General features: G+C 36.3%; 3 protein-coding genes across 8 annotated transcripts in view; 2 read left to right on the top strand and 1 right to left on the bottom strand.

Annotated features, from left to right (window-relative positions):
* The first annotated feature begins 318 nt into the window (after positions 1-318).
* Positions 319-1,600, top strand: LOC132906392 (zinc finger HIT domain-containing protein 3). The gene is made up of 2 exons (XM_060958550.1): positions 319-527; positions 986-1,600. The coding sequence occupies exons 1-2, from the start codon at positions 457-459 to the stop codon at positions 1,320-1,322; spliced, it is 408 nt and encodes a 135-aa protein (XP_060814533.1). The 5' UTR covers positions 319-456; the 3' UTR covers positions 1,323-1,600.
* Positions 1,601-1,698: 98 nt separating this feature from the next.
* LOC132906386 (beta-glucuronidase-like) lies at positions 1,699-11,171 on the bottom strand. Of its 4 annotated transcripts, XM_060958536.1 has the most exons (13): positions 10,686-11,171; positions 10,514-10,606; positions 9,427-9,556; positions 8,056-8,238; positions 7,796-7,894; positions 6,952-7,128; positions 4,986-5,218; positions 4,232-4,511; positions 3,776-4,050; positions 3,253-3,514; positions 2,632-2,820; positions 2,062-2,200; positions 1,699-1,974 (listed from the first exon to the last, which is right to left on the bottom strand). In XM_060958536.1, the coding sequence occupies exons 4-13, from the start codon at positions 8,221-8,223 to the stop codon at positions 1,793-1,795; spliced, it is 2,004 nt and encodes a 667-aa protein (XP_060814519.1). In that variant the 5' UTR covers positions 8,224-8,238; positions 9,427-9,556; positions 10,514-10,606; positions 10,686-11,171; the 3' UTR covers positions 1,699-1,792. The 4 variants fall into 4 exon arrangements, with proteins under 4 accessions (XP_060814519.1, XP_060814518.1, XP_060814520.1 ...); XM_060958535.1 differs by lacking the exon at positions 10,514-10,606; XM_060958537.1 differs by lacking the exons at positions 10,514-10,606; positions 10,686-11,171 and adding an exon at positions 9,689-9,794.
* Positions 11,172-18,524: 7,353 nt separating this feature from the next.
* The window catches only part of LOC132906402 (matrix metalloproteinase-2), a 117,738-nt gene continuing 111,212 nt past the window's right edge, over positions 18,525-25,050 (top strand). The window contains exons 1-4 of one of the 3 annotated variants that reach the window (XM_060958566.1): positions 18,525-18,732; positions 20,696-20,812; positions 21,540-21,929; positions 23,393-24,158. In XM_060958566.1, coding sequence (XP_060814549.1) covers positions 24,066-24,158 — 93 coding nt within the window. In that variant the 5' untranslated portion in view covers positions 18,525-18,732; positions 20,696-20,812; positions 21,540-21,929; positions 23,393-24,065. The remainder of the gene's footprint in view (positions 18,733-20,695; positions 20,813-21,539; positions 21,930-23,392; positions 24,159-25,050) is intronic. The other 2 variants (XM_060958565.1, XM_060958567.1) reach the window with 2 other exon arrangements.

Consider the following 25,050-nt stretch of genomic DNA (forward strand, 5'->3'; position numbering starts at 1 on the left):
ATATATTACACGTTAAAAATCAAGCTATTTAGATGCTAAGCAAATTGTCTAATTTTAATGACGTTATAAATATTAATATCGCGTTTGAATTCTGTCTTGACTTCTTCTCTATGAAAATAGTTACGGATCATGGCAAGAATGTTAACTTCGACATTAAATGTCAGACAAGAAAATAACGGTGAATATGCAAAGCCACGGGAAATTAATTTTATGAAGTTTTATATATATTCAATTTAATTATGTCATTTATATTTGATGCAATGATGGATTGATAGAATCAACATACTTTAAATATATTATTTAAGTTATCATTTGAGTTGTCAGTTTTTGTCATAATTACACGGTCAAAAGTAAACAATCACAAACGGTAGATACATAAAGTGCGCAATCAGAAATTAATTTAAATGATATATTTAACTGTTTAAAACTGTGTGGTATACCGGTGTGGTTACTATCATGGAAAATATTTGTTGTATATGTGGGAAAACGAAATGTTCCTATAAATGTCCTGTATGTGAAGAAGCTTAGTAAGTATGATAGAGGTTATGTTCATATTTACAATATCTTAAATAAACTTTAATGTGTAATGATTTTAAGAAATATGAATACGTACATATGTATATCATATGTATATGGGATGTTGTAAATGATATTGTTGTACTTTTAATCAAAATATAAATTATTTAATATGATAATGCATAGTAACGTGTAATAATATTTCTTATTAGTTTGTATTTATTTAGTTTTGAGATAAGAAAATTCTGTTTATGTTTAGCGAAGATTTATCAGAATAAATAATAAGAACAAATTTCTTTTAATCAAAATTGATGAACTTCTTTATATGGAAATATTTGTATGTTAGTAGTATGTTAAAAGTATAAATATTCCCTTAATATTGCATCAGTTCTTTCTTTGATTTAAAAATATTATATTTCTTATAAAGACAACTTTATTCTGTAGTTTAATAGTTTATTGTGCGTATTAGTTGTTCCATAGGTTGCTGTAAGGAGCATAAACTAAATAATTGTCAATCAACGAAGTCTCAGGAGAACAAAGTTATAGAAGATACGAAGAATAAAACTAATTATGAATTTCCAACAGACGACACAGTTCCCATTGAAAAATTAAAGCTGTTACATCATAGCGAAGAATTGAAGAACAGCTTAAAGAATCCACATGTACGAAATATAATGCGTGCAATTTTAAAAGATAAGAATCCAACAAGAGCTATAGCTTTAGCTATGACCGAACCAATATTCGTAGAAATGGCAGATGCTTGTTTGAAAGTTGTTGAACCTGAAGTTGATAACGAATCATGTTAATATATATATAGATCTATATCACATTAGAACACGTACGAGGAGATTACAATAAAATATTTTTATATTTTTATCTTTTGTATCTATATAATCGGTAATATATTTCTTTTAGAAAATTCTTTCTTTAGCTTAAGTAGCATTATAGTTAATCAAATGAATTTTTAAATTGTTATAAATAGACACAAAATAACATAAATGTCTGATTATATTTTGTATAAAAACATTTATTAAAAAATCAATGTAAAACTTGCATTAATTAAACATAAAATGATAATAACTGATGTACGCTCATATAATGGTGGCAATATTTAGACTTCAGCGATGGTAGCATTTTCATAAAGATGAAGATTACATATTAAAGGAGAAACAAAGAAGCAAATAATTTTGATACAATGTTTACATATAGATAAATAACAAATTGTTCTCTTTAAAAAGTGATTAACAAAAATAGCAAAATACTAAAAGATATGATATTAAAGTCTTGAATGAAAGGAATAATGAAGCGATATATAATCTTCGAGATCTGTCGGTATTTCTGTTCCGTCCAATTCCTTTTGAAGAAAATAATACCTTTTTCGAACATGATAAGCTGCCATTTTTGGTTGTCTATCTCTTGTAAATACACCTTTCTTGTTGCCACCTACTCGAATGAATGCTATAAACATAAATTTATTATTAACTATTAGTGTTTATATTAATTAATAGCTTTAATTGTTTTTTTCTTCTCGATACTTTTGCTTACTTTGAGCTGTTCGAAAATCGGCAAAATTCCAAATAAATTCTCCAATAAAAAATCCTTCGTTTCTTAGTTGATCGAAGGCTTCAAAATGTTTAGATAATACTTCTTTCTGATACTCTTCGCTCCATATATATTCAGGCAACTGGAAAATAACGAACAGTGTTAATAAATTTGAACTACAGTCCGAAGAAGCTCTTTTAATTAAGATTTAAAAGATTTTATCTACACTAAAGTAGTTGTTAACAATTTATAGATTATAAGAATAGATTCAAAACGATATTTTATTCCTAGTGAGATGTTTCCTAATATTTAATACGAAACGCATCAGCAGAAGGATTAACACCGAACTCAACTAACTAAATATGAATGAAAGATGTAATTAGATCCTGTAATTGGCCGAAAGACAATAAAATATCGTCGACATTAATATTAATATGTATGTATATATTGACTGTTACTTGTGATGTTTAAGTCATAAGTTTGCAACGTGGAAAATCCTAAAGCATAAAAAAATTCAAAGATGCTAATGTTCTTGGTTTGGTTTGAATTTCATGTAATTACTGAATAACTTACCTCGTGTAATCCAGGCATAGTATCAGCCCCATACTCGGACATAAGCACAGGCTTATTATATTTTCTGTGCCACGCTTCAGCCTCTTCTATAACTCTGGTCGTTATTGTATCGAGCCGACCTGGGTTATTATACCAAGCGTTATAACGATTAAAGCTAATTACATCAAGGTATTCGCCTGCTTTGTCTTCCTACAAAATAATCATCTGATTTTTATTAAAGATTCGAGTCAAACGTATTAACTTTTATAAATTAACGCATGTATTTGGAAAAAAATCGTTCGATATCGAAGAAAATTCGTTTAGTTACGCTACAAATGTACAGAACACCTTTTCGAAGAACAAAGTATTAACATTTCAAACTCAACTCTATACAATTCGATTCGACAATTGAAATTCCACAATCGCAGTTGTTATTCGTCTAATTTGCGAAAAAACAAATTTCTTTTCATTCGCTCTTCAGCCATCACGTACTAGGTAAATTCATCATTGAAGAGTGTAGAAACTTAGACTTTATATCGAGATTTCGTCAAGAGAAAAGATGCGATACGTAGTTTTTTGGAACATTCTATTTTACAAGGAAAACGATAACGACTATACGATATAAATGTTTGCGACAGTAACCTGAACTCCTCGAGCCATGGCAATAGTAATTGGTCTGGTAGGATCGAGTGCTTTCATATGATGAGCAACTTGTTTAAAGTATTCACCAGCTTCCGGAAGTTGCGTCCTGGGTTCATTTGCGATGGACCACATAATTACCGAAGGTCGATTCTTATCTCTTCTTATGAGCTCCGATAACGAGTCTTTGTGACGTGCAAGAAGAATCGGTGAAAAATTTTCAGTGTCTACCGAAGGACATTCGCCGATGATGAGAAAGCCTAACCTTTGGAAAACAAATAAAGTAAAAGATATACGTAGCAGTTAAAGGTAAAATCGAATCGAATCGACCTCTTCTGATTTATGTGATATTTTTTTATACAAATGACATACAATATATACACGATTATTCTTATTGCACGGTCTCGGCTTTACCCGACACCGCTTCTTCTTTTACATTAAAAACTGTTTAAAAAAAAGACACGTAATTTATACATCAATAGTATTGGATATTTTGACACGATAAAAATTAGAAAATGGGGATTACCGGTCAGCGGTATCTAGTACTTCATCGCTGTAAGGATAATGACTGGTTCTATAGGCATTAGCACCGATCCATTGTAGTAGCTCGTGATCCCTAGCAACGGTGACCAAGTCGAGACCGCGTCCTCTCAGAATCGAATCCTCGTGTCTACCGAATCCTCGCATGTACACGGGCTTATCGTTAAGTAATAAGCTCGTATTCGTCCAGGTCAATGTTCTGATGCCAATTGGAAGCCTGTAGACGTCTACTTTGCTGTCATTCGCCACCGACAATGTAACCTTAGAATAGTAATGTTATTCCTGGTTACGTTTGCGATATATTTTGCAGGCTTGGGCAAATTTTGGTTGAAATATAGATAGAAGATAATAATTTGTAAGAATCGTTTCAACCACTTTGTTACTTTTATTTTAGGAATAAGGAAGAACAACGTAGGAAAACGATAGGGTATACGTTACATACCTTTAGGGTGTAAAGGTATCCAGGACTAGGATTCATACCCCTAGGCCACCAGAGCTTAGGAAATGGTACCTTCAGCGTACCGGAAAGTCCGTAAATAGGCTCCTGTACAGCTAAAATATCCTTGGCATCGAACAGGCTTACTCTACAGATAGGAATTTCATGCTCCTGCAGGCCTGCCGGTTGAATTATGTATTTTACGATACCAGTATCACCGATTAGTCCGGTCTTTACAGTAATATCTTCGATGTAGACGCGTGGTTTCGTATGCAGCAAAACTGGTCTGTAATTTGGAAACGTTACATCAACTCTGTCTGATATCTTATCGTTGCGGCGAAAGCTGGTAAATTTGCTCGCACGTGTTTTTCAACTATTCTACGTAAATTATTCCGCTCTGTTACTTTGCTTTTGTTCGTCTCGTAAATATGTATCTCTATGAATCTATCTCGTCACCGTTGTTTCTACGCATCGGTGAGAAAGGCGAGATTTTTTGAAAGGCCAACAAATAGGCCATTTTACTACGTAATATAAATTTCATTTTATAGCTATGAATCAGTTATACGCATATATATTTTGTGCTATTTTACGGTAGGAAAAACACATACATATATACATATATGATACTCCTTGCTATTTATATATAAATAAAACTATACTTGATTTGCTTCAAGTATCGAAAGCGCTCGATATATCTTGTTGACGTTAAACAGATATAAGAATATAAAGATCGTATAGACGCTGACTTTTCCACGCTTACCTGTGTATGCCAGCATAATTGAAAAAATCGAAAGTGTAAGTTTGCAAGCGTATCGTTCCGTTATCGACGGGAGTGAAGACAATTTTTCCTTGTGGTACGCTAGTTTGAAGCAAAGTATTATCAACCGCGACGGTTATGCGATTTTTACCGCCATAAATCAAATACGACGATATCTCAGCTTCAAACGGAAGATGACCCATTTCATGGTTGGTTACCAGATCATCGTTTATCCACTAGAATACAAAAGGAAAATATATATGTGTGTGTATAACCAAACGATATACATATTTATACGTTGCGGGCGAAGTCCGCGGGGTATGCGAAGTCGGTTTTGCCCGGACAATGTCAGCGGTACATACCGCTGCCTGGCAAAGTTCGAAGAAATAGTTGGAGAATTTCGAATATGGCCCGCTGTAACACGAGAAAAATCGACATTGCTCAGCATCGTGTAAACAATGTCGGCAACTATTATTTCTTCGCGAACTTTGTCAGGTTCGAAGCGGACATTGCGAATAACGATAAATCTATTTTTCAAGGCAACGCCGCCCTGAGTTTTTCCCGTTTTATTCGTCTTTTTATTTGTACCATTCCTTTCGAAACGAAGTATGGGTATGGGTTTAGGCGTATAAAAGCCTTTGGCCGGCCGCGGTTGGCCGACGACTCTGCGTCTCCGTGCCATCGGCTGGAGATTTTTATGTGCCCAACCGCATACCGTGAGAAGTGTGATTAAACGATTCCTTGGCAAAAAAGATGTAACAAGTGGCACACCGCGAAGCGGACGTCCAGGGGCTTACAGACCGAGGAAAAAGAAAGATAGTCGATACAACGAGAGAAGATTACATCCTCGGAAATAATTGGAATAGTAAAAAGCGAACCTAAGGAAAGACGCCTCGTAATAGTTCAAAGTCCACTGAGAACTGCTGGATATGAATCAAGAGTCGCAAGACGAAAACCATGAATTAGCAAAGTAAGAAAAGACATACGATCGAAGTTTGCTGTTAATTATGTACACACGAAAATATAGCATTCTGGAACAAAATACCGTTCTCAGACGAAAGCAAGTTTCATATTTTTCAATGTGATGGACGGGTTTTAATATGGCGAAAACCGAATACCCAATTAGATGAATAAAACATTGTCCAAGCCATCAAACACAGGGGTGATGGGGTAATGGGACGGGGTTGTATGAGCTTTTCTTGATGTAGGAGGTCATATATCCTGGATAAACGTGATTATTTAAATATTTTAAAGGAAAAGCGCGGAAATATAAAATGTAGGACAAGATTATTATTTTTAACGGTATAATCATTTCAAAAATATAGTCTATATTGTTAGACAGTGTATTATTTTTAATATACCAAATCTTACAGTGTATCTTTGTTCTGTATTAGGAAAAAGAATTTATAACGCATCGTATCACGTTAAAGGAAGATTGGAAGAAAGTATTCCTCGAAGAATGGCGCGAAGTAGGTCCAAAAATCACGAAGAAATTTCTACATTCAATGCGTAATCGTCTGAAAGCCGTTATAAAAAAAAAGATCGCGTACTAAATATTAATAATAAATCTATACCGCAAAATCGTAAGTGTACCAATACTTTTGCTCCGCTAAAAGCGGATGTTTATGTGTATTTTATTTTCTTTGTCATAACTATTTTTTAAATTCATGATTCATGGTATACTTAAACTGTAGAGTCTACAGAATCTCAAACAGTTATACTTTACGACAAAGTTAAATAGAAGATGACATTCTTTAGAGATTTACGATGAATTTTATACAAAGAACCGGGTTGCGTCGATACTTTTGTTTGGCACTGTATGTACTAATTTCAAGTTCAATGATTTGCCGTTTGTTACATCTTCTTTGTATTTAAGTATTTCCGTCGATCGTACGACGTTAACAAAGGATAGAAAAAATTGTTGTAAAAATAATAAAATAGTAAAATAATAGAAAAGTAGAATAGTTACCACTTGCGCGAGGTAATTGACAGAACCAAATCTGACAAAGACTCTTTGTTCTCGCCAAGAAGGAGGTGCGAAGAAAGATCGTTGATACCAAACGCTGCCCATATGATCTCTTAAATCCCTGGAGGTTGTAATGTCGTTATACGACGAAGGTACTGGCATTTGCATCGCGTTTCCTACCTAGACGAAGCGGTATACACACCTACGTAAGTGAATCGCCGTTGACAACGTATAATTTCGTAAAACTTATATTTACGCAACTTCGATTTGCAGGTTTACGCAACAGGTACAATTAAGCAAAATGTATCGCTTTCGCTATTTGCAGATCACCTTAAATTGTACCTTGTTTTACATTTTGAACTTTCCGAAATCTAATTTCTGTAATTTACTACTTGCTAAAATAAAGCTACGATTTAATGAAAAATTGACGATTATAATACAGGACATATGTATGTATATATGTATGTGGTGTATGGTATCAGGTATATAGTATATCTAACATAGCAATTTGCAATCGATGACTTTAACGTTCTCGGTATATCGCGGATGTTCGCGTAAATTTATATTTCTATCGATACAACGAGAGAGTGAAAACGTAGATAAAAATTTATTTCGTCTATCAAATATTACGACGAACTTTGAGTATTTTCATATACATCTGTTTATACGTCTTTTCATACGTTCTTATATTTTATATGAATCCACTATCCACTTACGGATATTACGAAACGATTTTCTTTTCCTATTACTTTAACGGTACTTTCGTTTGTTTAAATCGATAGGAGTATGTTACATTTTCTTCAACCATAAGAGAAGTGAAAAATATGTGTTTTTTGTTTTACCATACCTTTGATAGTTCATCGGCAAACCATGCCTCTCTATAACCCATCAGCGCGTCTCCCGATGGGGAAATGACAAAATCCCACATACCATCTAGAGATTTCACCTTAATAAGAGATGCATTTATTAAATTTAATCGTTGAATAATCTACTTATCGGATGAGCGATTTGACATGTTAATGTCATAGTTAAAGCTTTTTTAGAATTTGGGACATGAAAGTACGCGACAATGTGTACCGATAATAGAAATAAGAAATTTCAAATTACCTCTCGCGATTCACTTTCCCGTGGATATAACATTCCCGGAAGTGGCGAGGGCATATCCTCTTCCTGGGGCAGAGGCGAATATTCTATCGGAGTTTCGGGATATTCAATTTCTGGACCCGATTCCCCAGCCATTACCGCGCTAATTGCAAGAAACGCTAAACGCCACATTTTTCCGTGATTTTCCTGAAAAGAAACAACTAAGTAAAATAAATAAATAAAATAACCGAACGAAAGATTACGTTTCTATTTTCTTTGGAAACATAAGAAAAAGTACTTTTTCGATAAGGAATTTTTATTAACTGTAAATTTATTGCGATCGCTTAAGATAAACGTTTGCCTCCTTGCGATCGTCCTAGAACCGTTGAAGAGTAAAATAGGAAAAATGAAATCGACGTCTGCGTTGGTTCTGAGGAAATAGCCTATAACGTTTTATTTAGGCTCATCCTGTGTATTTTTTATTTTTTTTTATTTTGGTTTTTTTTTACAATTTGTCCTGAAGGACATTTGGTAAAGTGTGATATCTTATTGGTGAAAAAAAAATAAAATAAAAATAAATATAGCACGTGGGTGGCTACCCCCAGCGGGGTGCCATCTTCGTGTTTGCTAGGATATATCCTTTATGAGGTCTATTGGGTGTTTCCTTTTGAGCCTTCTTTTTTTTTTTTTATTTTATTTTGGTTTTTTACAATTTGTCCTTATGGACATTTGGTAAAGTGTGATATCTTATTGGTGAAAAAAAAATAAAATAAAAATAAATATAGCACGTGGGTGGCTACCCCCAGCGGGGTGCCATCTTCGTGTTTGCTAGGATATATCCTTTATGAGGTCTATTGGGTGTTTCCTTTTGAGCCTTCTTTTTTTTTAATTTTATTTTGGTTTTTTACAATTTGTCCTTATGGACATTTGGTAAAGTGTGATATCTTATTGGTGAAAAAAAAATAAAATAAAAATAAATATAGCACGTGGGTGGCTACCCCCAGCGGGGTGCCAGCTTCGTTTTTTCCAAGTTATATCTTTTATGATCATCCTGTGTATTTGAATTCAATTATACGAGTAGTCAGCGATATCGGTTAAAGATAAAGAATTAGAAATCCGTAATGTCAAGTATGTACGTTAAATATAAAATATCAAATGTTTGAGACCATTTATAATAAACGTGTAACTACGTGTATCTAATTCTTAATTTTGTCGTTCGCTGAAGCTTAAAAATCGACGTCGTTAAAGACGTTTGATCGAAGGTACGAAAAATTCTAATCATCGATCGTTGTATCCGATCGACAGAGGCAACATCCTCGGCCGCGTGTATAAAAAATTAATGTTGATTATTAATGGGTTAACTTAATATAAAAGGAGGTAGTAACTAGTGTGTACCGTAGGGTCTCGTTCACATCAATATCGGCTTCCTGGCACGGTGCCCTCCTACGAGAGCAGACTTCCCTTCCCAAAGCATCAAATCGTTTCCTCGTGTCGCACGTGCACACCGTCGTCGCTGTCCTTAATTCTACGAATGGACATCATGAGAATGTAACAATTGCCACTGTTTGTAACGATGGGAATGATATTTTCACAGACGGTATCGACAGTCCAATTATTTACGATTATACATGTGATTATACGCATGCTTTGCAAATACCTGCGAAATTACCGCTAAACGATCGTTAATTTCTCATCGACGTTCAAAGAAACGTATTCGCACATCGATTCCTCGCAGTTGTTTGCGCTTTGCTAAAGTCGAGTTTTCCTCGCGAACTGCAAGAGCACGATTCGCTCGTATCAGACTTGTATCAGATAAGAGAAAACTTCGCTATCGAATATTTTATCTTTGTTATTAAAATATTCTTTTATCGTCTAGTGCAGTCCTTTTCTGGGTCTAATTTCTTATGTTATTGATTATTATCTTGACTAAATCGTTGATCTTTACTTCAACCGCAGATAACGCTATTCGTTATTAGCATTATTATCTTTGTTATTGGTTTCAATTTGCGATAGTCTTTTTACTAATCCTTATCGTTCTAATCGATGAGTTAAAGGGCAAACGCGGGTCAGCATTCTGTTGTAATCGGGTTTGTTATTTCCGCTTTATTTGTACGATTTGGAAATTTCTATTTCAGCATAGCAGGACCAGAATTTTAGAAGGACGTGCAACAGATCTTGTTACGCTTCTCCAACTTTTATATCCCACGCTCTCGTTTCAACGAACGAAAGAAACGTTGTCTCTCGTCAAGAACTTTTGCATAGGTTTGAAACGGCAAATTACGCGAATTTAAGAAATATCCGGTCGATAGTAAGACCGAAAAGGGGAAAGATTTACGAAAACGACGCGCTGTTACACAACGAAGTATCTAACTTTGAAAGAAGAATTTTGAAAGAAGATTTTTAACTCGCCGGCTTGTTACACGCGAAACGGAAGATCTACGTAAGTACACGTGCTCGCACAGAGAAGTGGGAAAATCGTTACCTATCAGATTCTTCTTTCTATTCTTCTCTCAATGTCTACGATTTTTACGCGTATTTCACTCACCAGATTTGTTCCCTGGCGACGAACGATCACCTACATCGATTTCTCGATTGCGAATCAATTACTTTCGATGTTCTTATCGATCAAGATCAGTTTGGTACAAAACACTCACCTTTACTGTATTCAGATGGAAAAGTTCATCGAGTGGCAAACATTCGAGAAGATTGTCGCGCAACAGACACCGCGAATCGTTGGTTCGAATAGTTTTGCGATAATTATCCGAAGAAAGGAAAAGTTACGGTGGTTTCTTCGTTTCCAGACGCGGTTAATGCAGCATCGCTCGTCGCGTCGTTGGAACTTGGCACGTTCTCTCCTGTTGGGATCTTACACGCTACTAGACTAGAGAATCGGTTGTACCTATCCCATCGGACCGCACTGTGGCTCGCCAACCGACTGGCTTGCTCTTATATATCGGGTGTCCGCGCCCAACCGGCTACAACATTATGTCGCCGCGTATCGTCGTTTCTGATTCAGCGACATGAATGGAAGAGATCGTCAGAAACACTAGTTTCTAGCACTACCGGATATCTTTTTATCAGAGACGTTCCGCATCGCCGTCTTGTTTCTCTGAAATTTTAATCGCACAGTTTACGAAAATTACACACTTTGTTTCTTTTTATCTTTCTAATTATCAACCACGTAAAAACATCGAGGCGCAATTGGAATATACGCGTAACCTTTTTCCCTGGATGAGCTTAAGCTTCAAGAAAATGTATTTATAAGTGTTTAGAAGTCGAAGATTTGGATAGTTTCGTAGTGAGAAAGATTTGTTGAGACACACGCGATAATCGCTGACAAGTGAATTTCATCCTCGTTGATTTCTTGCCAATAACGCGGTTGAATGTTTGACTGGACAGGCGATTCGTTTAAATCCGTTATATCGTTCGAAGAATGTTTTGTTTCGATATGTTTCTTAGGTTCTGGACAAATTTCTCGTCGTTTTAAATAGTTAAATCGAGCATTTTGAATCCGCCATGAATAACAGGATTCGGTATAGAATCGTTATTGACCGTTATATTCAATTCGTCTGGCAATTAATTGCGATTATTCAGAAGATATCGAGAAACAGGATAACATGGCTGGTTGTTTCGAGAAAATGAAGTCCAAGGTATGCTACGCTTAGCCGCAGGTACCTCAACTCCGAGTGAATCTTAAATTAGTATTCCGTGTAAACAGAGTTCGTTAACATTTGCAGGTTAGTTTCCGGATTTCTTGCCTGACGTTCCCTTTTACTTAAAGATTGTGTTATCGCGATGACACTGTTTGAATTCTCTGCGTGCATATACTTGAACTTTATACTTTATCATATTGTAGCAGGCATTTTCTTTGTATACTCATTATGGTTATCACATACTTCACTGGGTAAAAGATAAAAGACTTAGCTTTCTTAACAAGTGTATATAACTATTATCGATGCATGACGCGGTTATATTTTAAAAATATCGCCATCTATATTTTCGAATAACTGGAAAATAACCGACAAGAATATTATCTCAAATAGTTACTTGTTATTCTAATGTCGACTAAAATTCTCCCACATTTGATACATCGGATTTAAAATAAACGAAATTTTCAATCGTCATAACCAAAAAGGCTAACGGAATCTAATCGATTTGCAAGGCATAAAAAGCTGCAGGTGCATGTTTGCCCGCTGAGAGCAGATCTCATCGTAAGATAGTATCGTTATAAGTCGGTCTGCTAGAATACAACCCGCTGTGAGAGGTATCGTTTACCGAGTTGGAATACGAAGGAGGAAATAAAGGCAAAAAGAAAGACGAGGGATTAGCGTGGTATTTCTGAGCATTTACGATTACTGGTAACCGTAGAACGTATTTTGTATATCGGACATTTGCGATTTTTAACGGATGACGTTTCATGCCCAATACGAATGGATTTGCATAGATAGGCAGTGTAAGTCAATTTTCGTATAGTGGAAAACTTTTTCGACTACGTAGAGCGAATCGTATTACATCTTTTATCCAATTAACGCTACAATTACCGATTCGTGATGTATCCTTAATTATATCGCACATAAATGATTCCAATTAGTGTTATAATGAAAGTAACATACGTATTTATTATTTGTTAATTTAATTTACCGATAAATTTTGAATGTTAATTTATTTCAATTAAAAAATCAGTTACCAGAGGATACGTATAATATGTAAATTACTTTGTGAAGAGAATGATGAATACAACGAATTGGATATGAATCGGGTTTTCGCGTTACCTCGTGTTATTTATTTATTATTGGATTTTTATGCAAATTTATATTTTTGAAAACATAATTAAAAAAATAGAATTTCAGTAGAAAATTGCTTTACCTGTCGAGTATTACAGGAAGCATTATATTTTGCTGTTATTATTTTTGCGCGTTTAAATTTCCTATAAATGTAATTTTTTATTTTTGTAATTGGTTACTTAATAAAACAGACAAGGATAGGTATCGCATCTTATGGGACTTGGAATCATACATTGAGAAATACCGCGATCTCTGAATAAGTTTCATCACGAGGAGATGATCATGCGAGAGACCCTGATGGGCTTTCCTCGCGTGGAATTTTTCAATTAAAAATAAACGCAATCTCGAAAGAATACTCAGCAGTTATGCACTACGTATTAGAAATCGCGTGTAATTGTCCAGTCTACGAATTCGTCTCGTAATCCTACTTTCAAGAAGCACAAGGCTATTTCGCTGATCTTTTAATTCCGAGTAAAAATTTGAAATTTGAAACAGAAAGAATATTCCCGTCCGCAATCTAAAGAATCGAAGAGACATTCGATCGATCTTCGAAAGACGCGTGAAAATAATTTATGGAATATACACACTATACGAAAGAACAGTCTAGATATCGAGAAGCATGGATAACAAGACTTAGCTAAATTTTAACTGTACGTATCAAATTGTCGGTAAATTTGTTTTCTAGATCATCTGTAACATAAAGCCTCTAAAAGCATACATAACCCTTTAAATTTAATTTATACAAAAGTTTAACATTTATCGATTGAGATTTAACTAACTGCGCAAATTCTGATTGAAAAGTGGAATCGCTCTGTATATATAAACAAAATAAAAAAAATCTAGTTCAGACGTGGATCGTATCATGCAGTGGACAAATACACGAAGCGAGCATAGTGACAAAGTAGAACGAAACGTAAACGTAAAAAAATTGTAATAAACACGATTTTAATGCTAAGTAATGCTAGTCTGTGTGTTATAATCTGAGATTTTAATCATACTTGAACAATGCAAGTTCAAATTTTTTATCTTACGACCTGTTTAATGGCTGGAGAAATAGAAATGCGGATCGTTTGTAATGACATCACTGACCACATTGATTAAAGCAGTGACTTCCTTGTACGATTTTTGTGTCACGTGTGACATTATCGATTCAGCATAGTATTGGTTTGAATAAAAATTAAGTGAAATTATAAATTATAAATTATAAATAAAGTACGGAACAAGATATCCTATGATCGTAACGAAGTACAAAATTGTACGCTTCTGTAATACTTAAGAAAGCATCGCGCACTACCGCAATTTCTTTGAGATAAAAATGTAATCTCGCACATTCCAAACACAAAAATGTGAATTTTTTACCTTATCTACTTTCATACGACATCAAGTATATATAGGTAAGTAGGTAGCTTGATTCGGAAACTCGCCGTACAATTTATCGATAATCCAAACGGACAAATTACGCCCCAATGCAACGCAGTCGTAGATACAGGTCTGGAAATTCTCGTGGGGCGTCGTGAAGGCCCTCTTTTTTTTATTTTTTTATTTTATCTCCATTTGTAGTTACATGTAAGAACGAAAGGCTTTTAGCGGGCAGAAAATATTTCCCAAGTAAGGCGCTTCGATCGATCCGTTAGATTTGGTCGTACAGCGCGCCTTGTGTCTGTGATCTGCAACACGACCATGTCTGCAGCTGAACTCTACTCTATTGTGTAAATTTACATTTATTTAAACAACATCCCTCTATGCCACGCAAAATACCATATGTTTATTTTAGATAAATTGGAAAAAGTAATGAAAAATAGTTTAGTTTATGTTAGTTACCTACGGTGGTAAGGATGGCGAAGATGGCGCTAAATGCAAAAGTTTAACGAATCGATTGCAGCGCTACGGCTGGTGGACGATTTGTAAAATCATCCCCACCACGGGAATTTTCAGACTTGTGTATGTATAGGACCGTGGTCTATCTTGCATTTAGTCAATGATATCGCATTGCATCGCGTCGCGTCGGCTGCCAAACTACATTCATACGTACAAAACCCAAACTATCAATTTTATTTCATTATATATATAATATTCTATCATCGATAATAGTCACTTGGTATTTTTCATTATTTTACTAATGATTTATTAAACGCAATTATTTTAGAACAGCCGAGAAATACGCGTGAAAGCATTATCGTTCTTGAAATTCGATTTTTCGATTCTTATGTTACTTTATCCGCTTTATATTTCTATATTGCACGATACATCGCATTGTACGCATACAACACGATATGCGGTATTATGTTAAAGAGTAGAATCGATTAAGAATCTGATAGGATCCTTTTTGTGATCTTGTGAAGTAAGATCTATCTGAACGGATGTTATATTTACATTTTTGGGATTAAAAATGTGTTAAGATAAATTAGATGACTCGAAAAGAGAGGTATACCGTATACATCTTAATTGCTACTACGTTTGAAACAATTCTAGTTGGCAATTGAATTTTTAGATACAGTAGGTGAGTAAGTTAAGAGCTGTTGCTTAATTTACGACGACAGAGGGATCAAGTTAATTGGTAAAAAGGCGATTGACCTGTGGCAGACAGAGAGACAGAGGTCACCATCCTTCGAAACAATCAGTGACTTCCGACGTGCCGCGTATGTTTATGAATCATTTTGATATTCCTATATCAATGTTTTTATTCTCTTTATTTGGATCGTTCACAACTCTTTATGCAAGTTTGACATACAAGAACACGTCTTTTTTACATCGAGTATGTATATGAAATTTCCACGGCCGAATCATTGTTTCTTTTATGTATACGTTACTTTTATTATATCGATAAAAGAATTTATCGTATAAATAAAGATAGCACGCGCGCGCGTATTTTTCACACGATACACAGATATCTGCTACATATCGTTCGTCCTTATATGTATTTTCTTACCATTTTGCGTCGCATCACATACGATTCTTACGATTAGTATTTTTTCCGTAATACAACGCGACAACAACGAGTTTGGCGTGTCACGTAGGATGCAAATGTAATCTTCCGTTAAACATTTATTTTCGAAAAAGTAATTTTGTAATTGTAACATTGGAGGAGCGTTGAGTTAGCGCTGTAATTTGCCGCGGTTCCGGTGTTGTATTTCCGGTAGAACACACCCACTCGTCTTCGGCAGGATGAATTCATGGCGTATCTCTTGGCCTAACGCGCTTTTATCTTGCGGGAAACGGCTGGTCGTTGGCCCACGTTATTCTTCTCAGATATTGATATTGATACAACTGTCCCTGAGTTGCGTATACCATTGTTAACTATGCTTAGGTTTCTACACTTGTTGTTTCGTCTTCTTTTCTTCTTCATATCTCTCTTCTTCTCCGTTTTCCTTTGACTAATACGATTCTCAGTTGCTGCGACCATATTTGTATTTTCAACGTTCAAATGAATTTTATTCGACCAATAGGTATCGCATGAAGCGTCAACCCATCTACAACGACGAATATGGACGAACTTTCAACGATAAGCAAAGGCGTCGATATAAATCAGATTTTTCTTTTTTAATTCTTTATTTAATTCTTGTGGTAAAATATAATTTTCGAGTATAAAGTTCGAACGTATGATAATTCATTGCCGTTAAGATGTGGACGTGATTATTTCCGGCAATTTCTCCAAAAGTAAGTAAATAACTGTCGCAATAAGTAGGAAGCAAGCTGTTAACTTGAAAACAGTCTCTTTTTTCTTACTTAATTTTAGGACGCACGTCTAGCGTACTTCCCATACGAAGCTCAACGCGATGCCATGCTTTTTGTACAACACGGTATAAAATTCAATGTTTCTGCGAAAGATGTGAAATATTTTTCAGTCGGTTCTCAAAATGACTTCTCTCTCGTGAAATACAAACTCGCAAGGTTCCTACGAAGGTCTGAAACTTTGAAAGTGAAAAAAAGACGACTGGATAAAAAGTTAGAGAGAACGTGACGGCTACATACGACCATCGCTATGTGTGGGTGTTTCAGGCTCGAATGTAGGTAACCATGGTACCCGGGGTTTAGTGGTCAGTTAGTTAACCCGAGGATTTTTATTCTTTTGTATAATACGATTCATTGGTCCGTGAGTATATGTATAAATAGGAATGAGAGCACTCGAAATATAGTGGATATTTTCAGTCGAATGAATAAGAAGATACGCAAGTCTCAAAGCGAAGGAAGCAACGGGGATTAATTTTAACAGCGGTACTATTTTCTCCATTGTTATTTGAAAATTAATACGTATATTGATAAAATAAATAATTATCAATTATTTCTTTAAATATCAAACGGATTCTTTGTTCAAGTTCGACCAATCGGTTTTTAAAAAATGCAAAACCAGTCAACTTTGTCGAGATTGGTATTATGATAGGTGTAATAGGACAGGGAAGGCTCGATTATACGAACAATTTCAAATAGACATTGACGAAAAAATAAATATTCTAAATATACTAAACATAGGAACGACTGGTAACAGATCAGATGCAGATCAAATCATCGGAAGAGATTTAACAGTAAGGAAAGGCGCGATGACGCGTTCGGTGTTTCTGTAAACAGTATTCCCACGCATTCAGAAGCATTCACAGTAGCAAAAAACAGTTATAAGATGGTATAAAACAGAAAAAGAAAGTAAATCTATGAAATCACTAGATTCAAGGAAACGATTGTAACTAGGAATTTCGGAAAAAGTGGAAAGACAGATCGAAAGACGAATAATTGTACCAAAACTGTAAAATTCATAAAAGATATAACTTAGAAAAAACGAAGCTGGCACCCCGCTGGGGGTAGCCACCTACATGCTATATTTATTTTTATTTATTTTTTTTTCTTCACCAATAAAATATAACACTTTACCAAATGTCCATAAGGACAAATTGTAAAATAACCGAAATAAAAAAAAAAAAAAAAAAAAAAAAAACTAAAATTCTTAGCAAATAGTTTGTTCTCCGAATGTTTCGTAAATGATACAACTCCTTGAAACATGCTGCGAATAAGCTTTTTCGCGATTCAATTTTCTTCTCATTCCAATTTGTTTTTTCCAAAAGCCGAAGACGACATAGATTTTCAAACGCGTTAAGCCATTGTTTACGATGAACAAAAAGACTCGAACAGATATGTACCTTATTTATCTACTGGGTTAGAAGTCGTGTGTTGTGAAATTTGAGAATAGCGTATATTCACGCAGCATCTGTGTATTCGAAGTATAGAGAAGCAATAAAGGAGGAAAGAAGTACATAAACAGGTTCGTTAACGAACTTTGTCCTCTTGCATTTTCTTTATAAATGCTCGATTCCAATGACTTGGAGTCAAATAACCAGATTTTTACGAATGCCAATTTGACTAACCTAAACGAGGCAAAGGATTTTTAAACAAATAATTTAAATTTAATATAATGCACGTATGCGTACAAAATGATTATATACCGCGAATTATTGATTCTTGATTGTGTAACTTGTTGTTGCAAGAAATTGGTGAATGCCATTTTTGGTTCGTTTATTATTAGCTTGTGCAATTTTAGTAATATCGATACGACGTTACTCGAAATTCATCAGTGTTCAGATGCTTATGAATTTACGAGTGGTAGTAAAGAGCAGAGTATAGTGAGTGAGAAAGAGAAGAGGGGGGGGGGGGAGAGAAAGGCAGAGGGTAGGGAATATGGTGGGTCCACGAACTAAAGTAGCGTCAGTCGCGCGGCACGCGGCGCACCGTACGCGGCGGGGTTTTTTACGTCGTTTTTTCCATGGTGCACGTAAACACTGCCTTTCGTTCTAGTACTCGCAATTGTAAAACCGATTAGCGTGATTGTAAAGGTGATTGATTTTCACGCTAATTCGGTAAGAGATCGAAGCTATAGTATAGAAATTTCATCCGTATAAACGTAATTCTCGATCGAAGACATCATCGAAACGTAAATATCAACGTAAATATCAAAATCCGTTGTTTTCTAGTACTTTTTCTCGCAACTTACAATTACATATATAGTGGACGACGTTTTGTGTCGTTGGAAGTATCGTGGCCGTGAGTTTCGACGACGTGTCGGAGTTGACTGTTTCCTCTCGTTCGATCATGCGTGATTATGAGAAAGTACTACAGACACTATAGTGTGTTCACGTGTATCCACGGAAACCATAGAAGAGGCGCTTTGTCGCGATTGAAAAATTGTTGCCAAAATAAATTAACTCGTTCCAATAGTGTGAAAAATTGTTCGTTTTATGAGACAGAACGTGTTTCACGTACTTGTGTTCTTTCTTCTTTTCTTTACGATAGAGTTGCTGGAGCCTCACGCTAGGGATTGTATCCTTTGTGACGCACGTGCTTCCATTTTATCGCGACAGTGCAGTGTCCAGCTTGGTGGGCGACTAAAAAATTGCTCAACTGTCTCCACTGTCTATACTCCACTCTCCATTAGCAATAGCTTGTCCGTCTAGTAATTTTACGCTTCTCGGTCGTTGGGGTTATTTTAGTCGAAGAAAAATTATTTAGAACGAAGAAACTTTCTTTCTTAGAATGTAATTAAGCGTCAGTGATACGATGAATTTGTTCAAATGCAAATAGGTTTCTCGATTTGTTTAAAACTTCAAATATTATACTATGATTCGATCGAAGATTAAAATATTCGCGAGTTAACCTATAAATTATAGTATGCAGTGTGTCATAATTACCGCGCCGCTAGTGGTGGAACAATAATTTGTTATTCCTCGATTGTTGGCCAGCTGGGATATTTCCCCTGCTTGCAGTCGTTTGCTCAACCGTCGATGCTCGAAATCAGCTTCAGCTACCGTTTTATCGCGCATAGCTTTATACCTACCTACATATACGATAAACCACTTGAATCGGTTTCTTCTTTTTCAGTGACTTTCTTATTAGAACGAAGATTCCTTCGTTCGACTCGCGATTAGAACGTTCGCGTTAAGCGAGTTGAGTTGAAATTAGAAAAAAAGGAATTTTCTTTTCGACAAAGCGTTCATTCAAAATTGAAATATTCGCGCACGGGTTTGAACAATTTTTAGCGTATTACTACCACCCCGACACGACGAAGAAAGCGTTGTTTTTTTGGAGTTTAATTTTAGCCTTCTAGAAGCGAAGAAAAATTGATCATGGTGTCTACCAGGAGGATGAACCTCCTGGACGAATTCCATTGCCGTTGCCAATTCGCAAAGTTCCCTCGTGAAATTGAGAAATTGAGAACCGGTAAAATTTTTCTTTTTAAAATTAGAAATTAATACTACCCGGACTATAATATAATATAATATAATATTATTTTCTATTATACATGTAAATATTTCTTCGCTTCTCGATGTATACTACGGTATTAGAAGGAAGCAAAGTCGATGATAAATTGCAGGTAAAATAAAAATTGGCGCAGACGAATAGCACGAGATCTTTTGTTATCTAGTTCTTAAATTCCGAACGCTTAGTTACTAAAAATGTAACTAGTCTCGTGTTCCAGCTTTGCGTATTAGAAACTATAAACGCGAAATAACATTTAACTCTGTAATTATAAAGAGAATGCGAAGCAGAGACGAAATAAGGAATATTAAATTGAATTGTACGATAAACGATAAATTAGGAAATTGTCGGTGGTTCGATTAAATGAAAATAAATCGATTTACGTATCGCTTAGTACAATGTCTCGGGAGAAATTGAGAGCATGCCCGATCCATTCATCATAGCAGTTACGCTATGACGTTTTATCATAATTTTCTCCGGTTGTATCGTTACCTCTTATCGTCTTTTCGAGCAACATTGCTGAAACAAAGAATCTCTTCATACGAAAAGATAATTCCTCGCGCGATCGTTTCGAGTAGCGTAACCTTTGAATATTTTGGTGACCGTCGCAAATATTTAACTTCTTTATTCGTTTCGTTTAGATTTTCCACGAAACTGCAACGTTGCGGTGAACTAAGGAATCTTTCTCTGATAGAATGCAAATAACAGGCACTAATTTAATATTTGCAAAACGAAAAAAGGGAACAGAAAAGAGTAACGTAAGTAGAAAGTACTCGAAAGGGTCGATAGAAAAATAGTACGAGTGCAGTTTTTCCAAAAACTAAAAACATACGGTATTTATCCAGAGAAAAATATAGCGAAACTTCTTTTTCGTTATAGTAACGAAATCTAATGTTTTAACGTTTGGAATCGTGCAAATATTTTATTAACGTCTAACTGCATACCGCCTAACTAACAACCCCTCGTTTCATTGTTTTCACCGCTTTTCAATACGACCTTTTTTGTACATTTCCCTCGTGTTTCTTTTTCTTCCATCGATATATATATATAAGAATCGTATTGTTCGATGAGATTTTGATATAAAATATCGCTCATGGTTGATTCAGAATATTTGGAACGAAATATATACATATATATATATCCATTCGACTATTTTCTAACTAACATAAATACAAATGGAAATTTTGAAGATCATAACGCGAGTCACGTTTGTTCGAGCCATCGAGTCTAGGCGGCCATAGATACTCCGAGGATTAATCGATCGTTTTGATCGGATCCCTTCTCCTACCATTAATGTCATTAACGAATAAACATTGTAAGTGTCTAGTCTCTAACCGTATCTTCTATATTCTTATCTCTTTGTATGTTTGGCCGCGATGAAGGAAACGTGTGAATGGCCTCGTACGTTCGATGACACGATGCGATGCGACGCGTTTCCAAAACGTCGAGCAAAGTCGTTTGTGCAACGCGCTTTCTCTTTTCTAGGGACGTTGCCAAAAGCATCGAACGGCGAACCATTGCAGATCGCGGAAGAAATTTGAATAGACGGGTGGAAGGAAAAAGCCAAAAGACAGATAACCGAGCATCGGCTAGGATAGCATTCTGACGAATCACGTTGCGATAAGGAGACGAGAAGTTTGTACGGAACAAAGGGAAAGCATAAAGAGAGGAAAAGGAAAGAAGGTACACCGCGAATATACCGGAAATTTGAACGTGCGAGGAATTCTTCGATCGACCTTGAACCATCTTGGGATTACAGAAACCACAATCATGATACATCGTGGAAACGCACAAACTATACGTTGCATCAAACCGGAAATGTTCTACGCTTCTTTTATGATATTTCAACTGTCTTACCGATCGCCGATTTGAAAAGTAAGTATCGATACTTGCTACGCTTACGTATCTTTCCGCGTTATCTATCGTCCCGTCTCTTTCTTCGTTACTCTCCGTAGTATCGAGTTTCCGATCTATGTACCATCTGATCGACGTGGAGATCAAAACTAGAAACGTCTCTCTATCGATAACTTTTCGCTTCGACGCCAACACCATGTACGATACTTAAAAAATTTGCTTAATTATCGATATACCGATACGAAAAACGAGGTCAGTCCGCGTTAACGCGTTGACACATTCCCGTACGATAACGATTCGTATTTCTTTGGCTCGACTTATCTTCCGTTCGTTTCCGTTTTTTCTCGACGACTCGCGCCGATTTTTTAAATCATATTTATGACATTTCACCCTTGCGCGTTTTCAGAGCTCATCGATCGCGTGCTACGCCATGTTTCTCGATCGGCAAATTAGAACTTGTTTTTTGATTTCACGCTTCGCATTCGTCGTATTATCGTTCGAACAACGGGTTCGTGTATTTTCACTACGACCGTGAAAATACCGCAAAATCGACTATGATACACGGAGGACATTGGATCGAGTGGTTTGCCTATTACGTCGTAATACCGAGAAACACAGACGTTTTATTTTCGGCAATGGGTCTCGCTATGAATAAGATAGAAAGCAGTTAATATTTCTTGGTATTCTTAATTAGACATTTTTTATTTTCGAAAGAAGAAGCTTGAGATCCGAATCCTCGTTTCTGTAGTGTGTGAAGAGTAACGTAAAGGCGTCTACCCAAGTAGCTAGCAGGTCCTTGCATAGATATTAAGATAGCGGAAGCCAGGTCGTAGAAGGAAAGGATTCGTAGAAAAGGGATGGTTAGCGAGAACTTTTGAGAATTACATTTTCGATGTATATCTGCGCCCTCTTGATGGCGTGCAGCGTACATGGACTGCTAGAGTCCCGTCTTCGCAACGATAAAATCACGCCAATAAAATTTGTCCACGAACGAATTGAAACGTAAGCGTGGATCGTCTTTGACGGAATTTTTTTTTTTTTAATCTGGTCGAGAGTATTTTCTGTTTGGCGATAGAAAGCAAGAGTGTTATTTACACGCATGGTTCGAAGATGACAAACGCTTGATTCTTAAATCCCAAGTTAACGAACCCTATTATCTAGGAAGGAAATTACTTAACCGATCGAAAGAACGAAAACAGTTATGAGTACGTAGGCAGTGATATCAAATTTCCTTCCGTGTTTCTCTCGAAATGCGACGAATCATCTGCAAACCACAAAAACGTAAATCCTTGAGCAACAGCTCTGACTTTCCTCGTTATATCGAGTAAGCGTTCGGAATGGAATAATAAGCGTTCGATGCTTCAAAACGCGTAAGAAATACGAAACGTTGGGAGCTAGAAAGTTACCAGTTATTATACATATTTCGATAGGGTCGATCGGATATTTGTCGAAGTAAATATTACAGGATGTGTGAAATGTCGTAGGTCGGCGGATGGACGTGGTAGTAGTTGGAAAGTCCGAACACGGAGGAAAGAACGAACTGGAAATCCGTCGTCATCGGCGTCGGCGTCGGCGAAGAAACGCCAAGTTGACGAAAGTAGGCAGATTCGCGCGAAGGAAGCGAGAACGGAAGAAGAGTGTGGCACGTTACGAACCAACTGGGAGAGGGAAATCGTGCAAGCGAGAGGAGAAAAAAAAGTGTACATACATATATCTATAGAGTGGCATCGAGTAAATCGTTGTTCTCCTAAGAAGGTCGCTTCGAACATGTCCATCGGTGCTCTCTCGTCAACTTCTTGAGGCGTTACCTTTCTCCCTCGTCTGCGAACTGATTTTTTGATACCTCGCGAAGCGAAAACCTCGTGCCACGCACATACGTATATCGCGCACAGTCTAATTACGGAACGCGAATGCCACCTTCCATATTCTTACATCGATTTCTATTTATTCGTTTGGATAATTTTCTAGAATCGTAACGCGTGTGCGGCTTTAACTCGGTGGTGAAGTTCCGTTATTTCAAAGTTGCTGTATATCGTCAAATCGCGTTTCTTTTTGCCCGGAGGGGATGTACTTGTTGTTGTTGGTTGATTGGTGCAAGTGAGAACAAAAATTGGTGTTGGTTGGTCCTGTTGCGACGAAAAGATTCGTGGTTACAAGATGATACTGCTTCGAACGACTTTGATGGTGCTGTTCACTGTGATGGCTACGGGGGCACCGCGATCTTCCGTCATTTACGCGGACGACAAAGTGGTGAGTTGACTGAACACAATTTTCCATTACTTGTACAATTAACTCGTAAGTGGTTCATGGATGGTCATTTTCTCACGTAAATGGCATGGTTCGCCATGGGACGCACCGAGTATTTTCCCAGTTAAACGAAACGAGAATTACACGAAAGAAAATATCGCTGTCTTTTGATAGATACCATCGCCTTATCTTAATAGTTACGGGTTAATCGTAGCCATTTTCATCGCTGCGTCTTCTCTACGAGGCAAACTCGTAGCTCGTTGTTTTACGCGTGGGACGTATCTTTTATCTAGAGAGTTGCAAATTTCATTTGCTTATATTCGCTTTCGTATTAACGTTTTATTCGTCCTTTGTTACCGCGATTAATAATTTTTCGTATAATGGAAATTTTTGGAAAAACTTGAGCGAATTAAGATCGTTGACGGTCGCTTTAGCTCGCGGTTTTACGGCGGAAGATCATTCCCGTATGATGTTTGAACGAAGTGGATGTCTAGATCGTCATACGGTAACGCGTACTTTGCGTCGCTCTTGACGATCCATCGACTATTTTCGATTAAATCGAATAAGAAAGATCTCGTGCAAAGATAAAGACAATAGCGTGGGCGATGACGTACGGTTCAAGAGGGGACATCGAATATAGAGATTAATTATTCGTCGCATCGTCCGATGAATTTTTAACAAGTTTCACGATACACCTTGAAAGCCTAACTTGTGTTGCCTGTTCCTTTGTCGATTCAACGACTGATTATTTCGTCAAAGAGCAACTTTTGCTTCGACCACTAGATATAAAAGCTTAAAAAATTAATCAAATCCGACACTGTTCCTTTTACAAAGTACATATATTTTTATGATTCACTATACGTGACCGTAGGTAGCCTTTGTATTAGAATAAGAT

Source organism: Bombus pascuorum, chromosome 4, assembly GCF_905332965.1.
Source record: "Bombus pascuorum chromosome 4, iyBomPasc1.1, whole genome shotgun sequence".
In the NCBI taxonomy this organism is placed as follows: domain Eukaryota; kingdom Metazoa; phylum Arthropoda; class Insecta; order Hymenoptera; family Apidae; genus Bombus; species Bombus pascuorum.

What these genes read in the sequence shown, in the direction of transcription:
- LOC132906392 (XM_060958550.1), top strand. Translation starts at nt 457, where the DNA reads ATGGAAAATATTTGTTGTATATGTGGGAAAACGAAATGTTCCTATAAA. An exon ending in CCTGTATGTGAAGAAGCTTA is followed by an intron (nt 528 to 985) that starts GTAAGTATGATA and finishes TGTGCGTATTAG; the next exon opens with TTGTTCCATAGGTTGCTGTA.
- LOC132906386 (XM_060958538.1), bottom strand. Translation starts at nt 8,223, where the DNA reads ATGTGGCGTTTAGCGTTTCTTGCAATTAGCGCGGTAATGGCTGGGGAA. An exon ending in TTGCCGATGAACTATCAAAG is followed by an intron (nt 7,129 to 7,795) that starts GTATGGTAAAAC and finishes CGCTTCGTCTAG; the next exon opens with GTAGGAAACGCGATGCAAAT. An exon ending in TCAATTACCTCGCGCAAGTG is followed by an intron (nt 5,219 to 6,951) that starts GTAACTATTCTA and finishes TTTGTATTCTAG; the next exon opens with TGGATAAACGATGATCTGGT.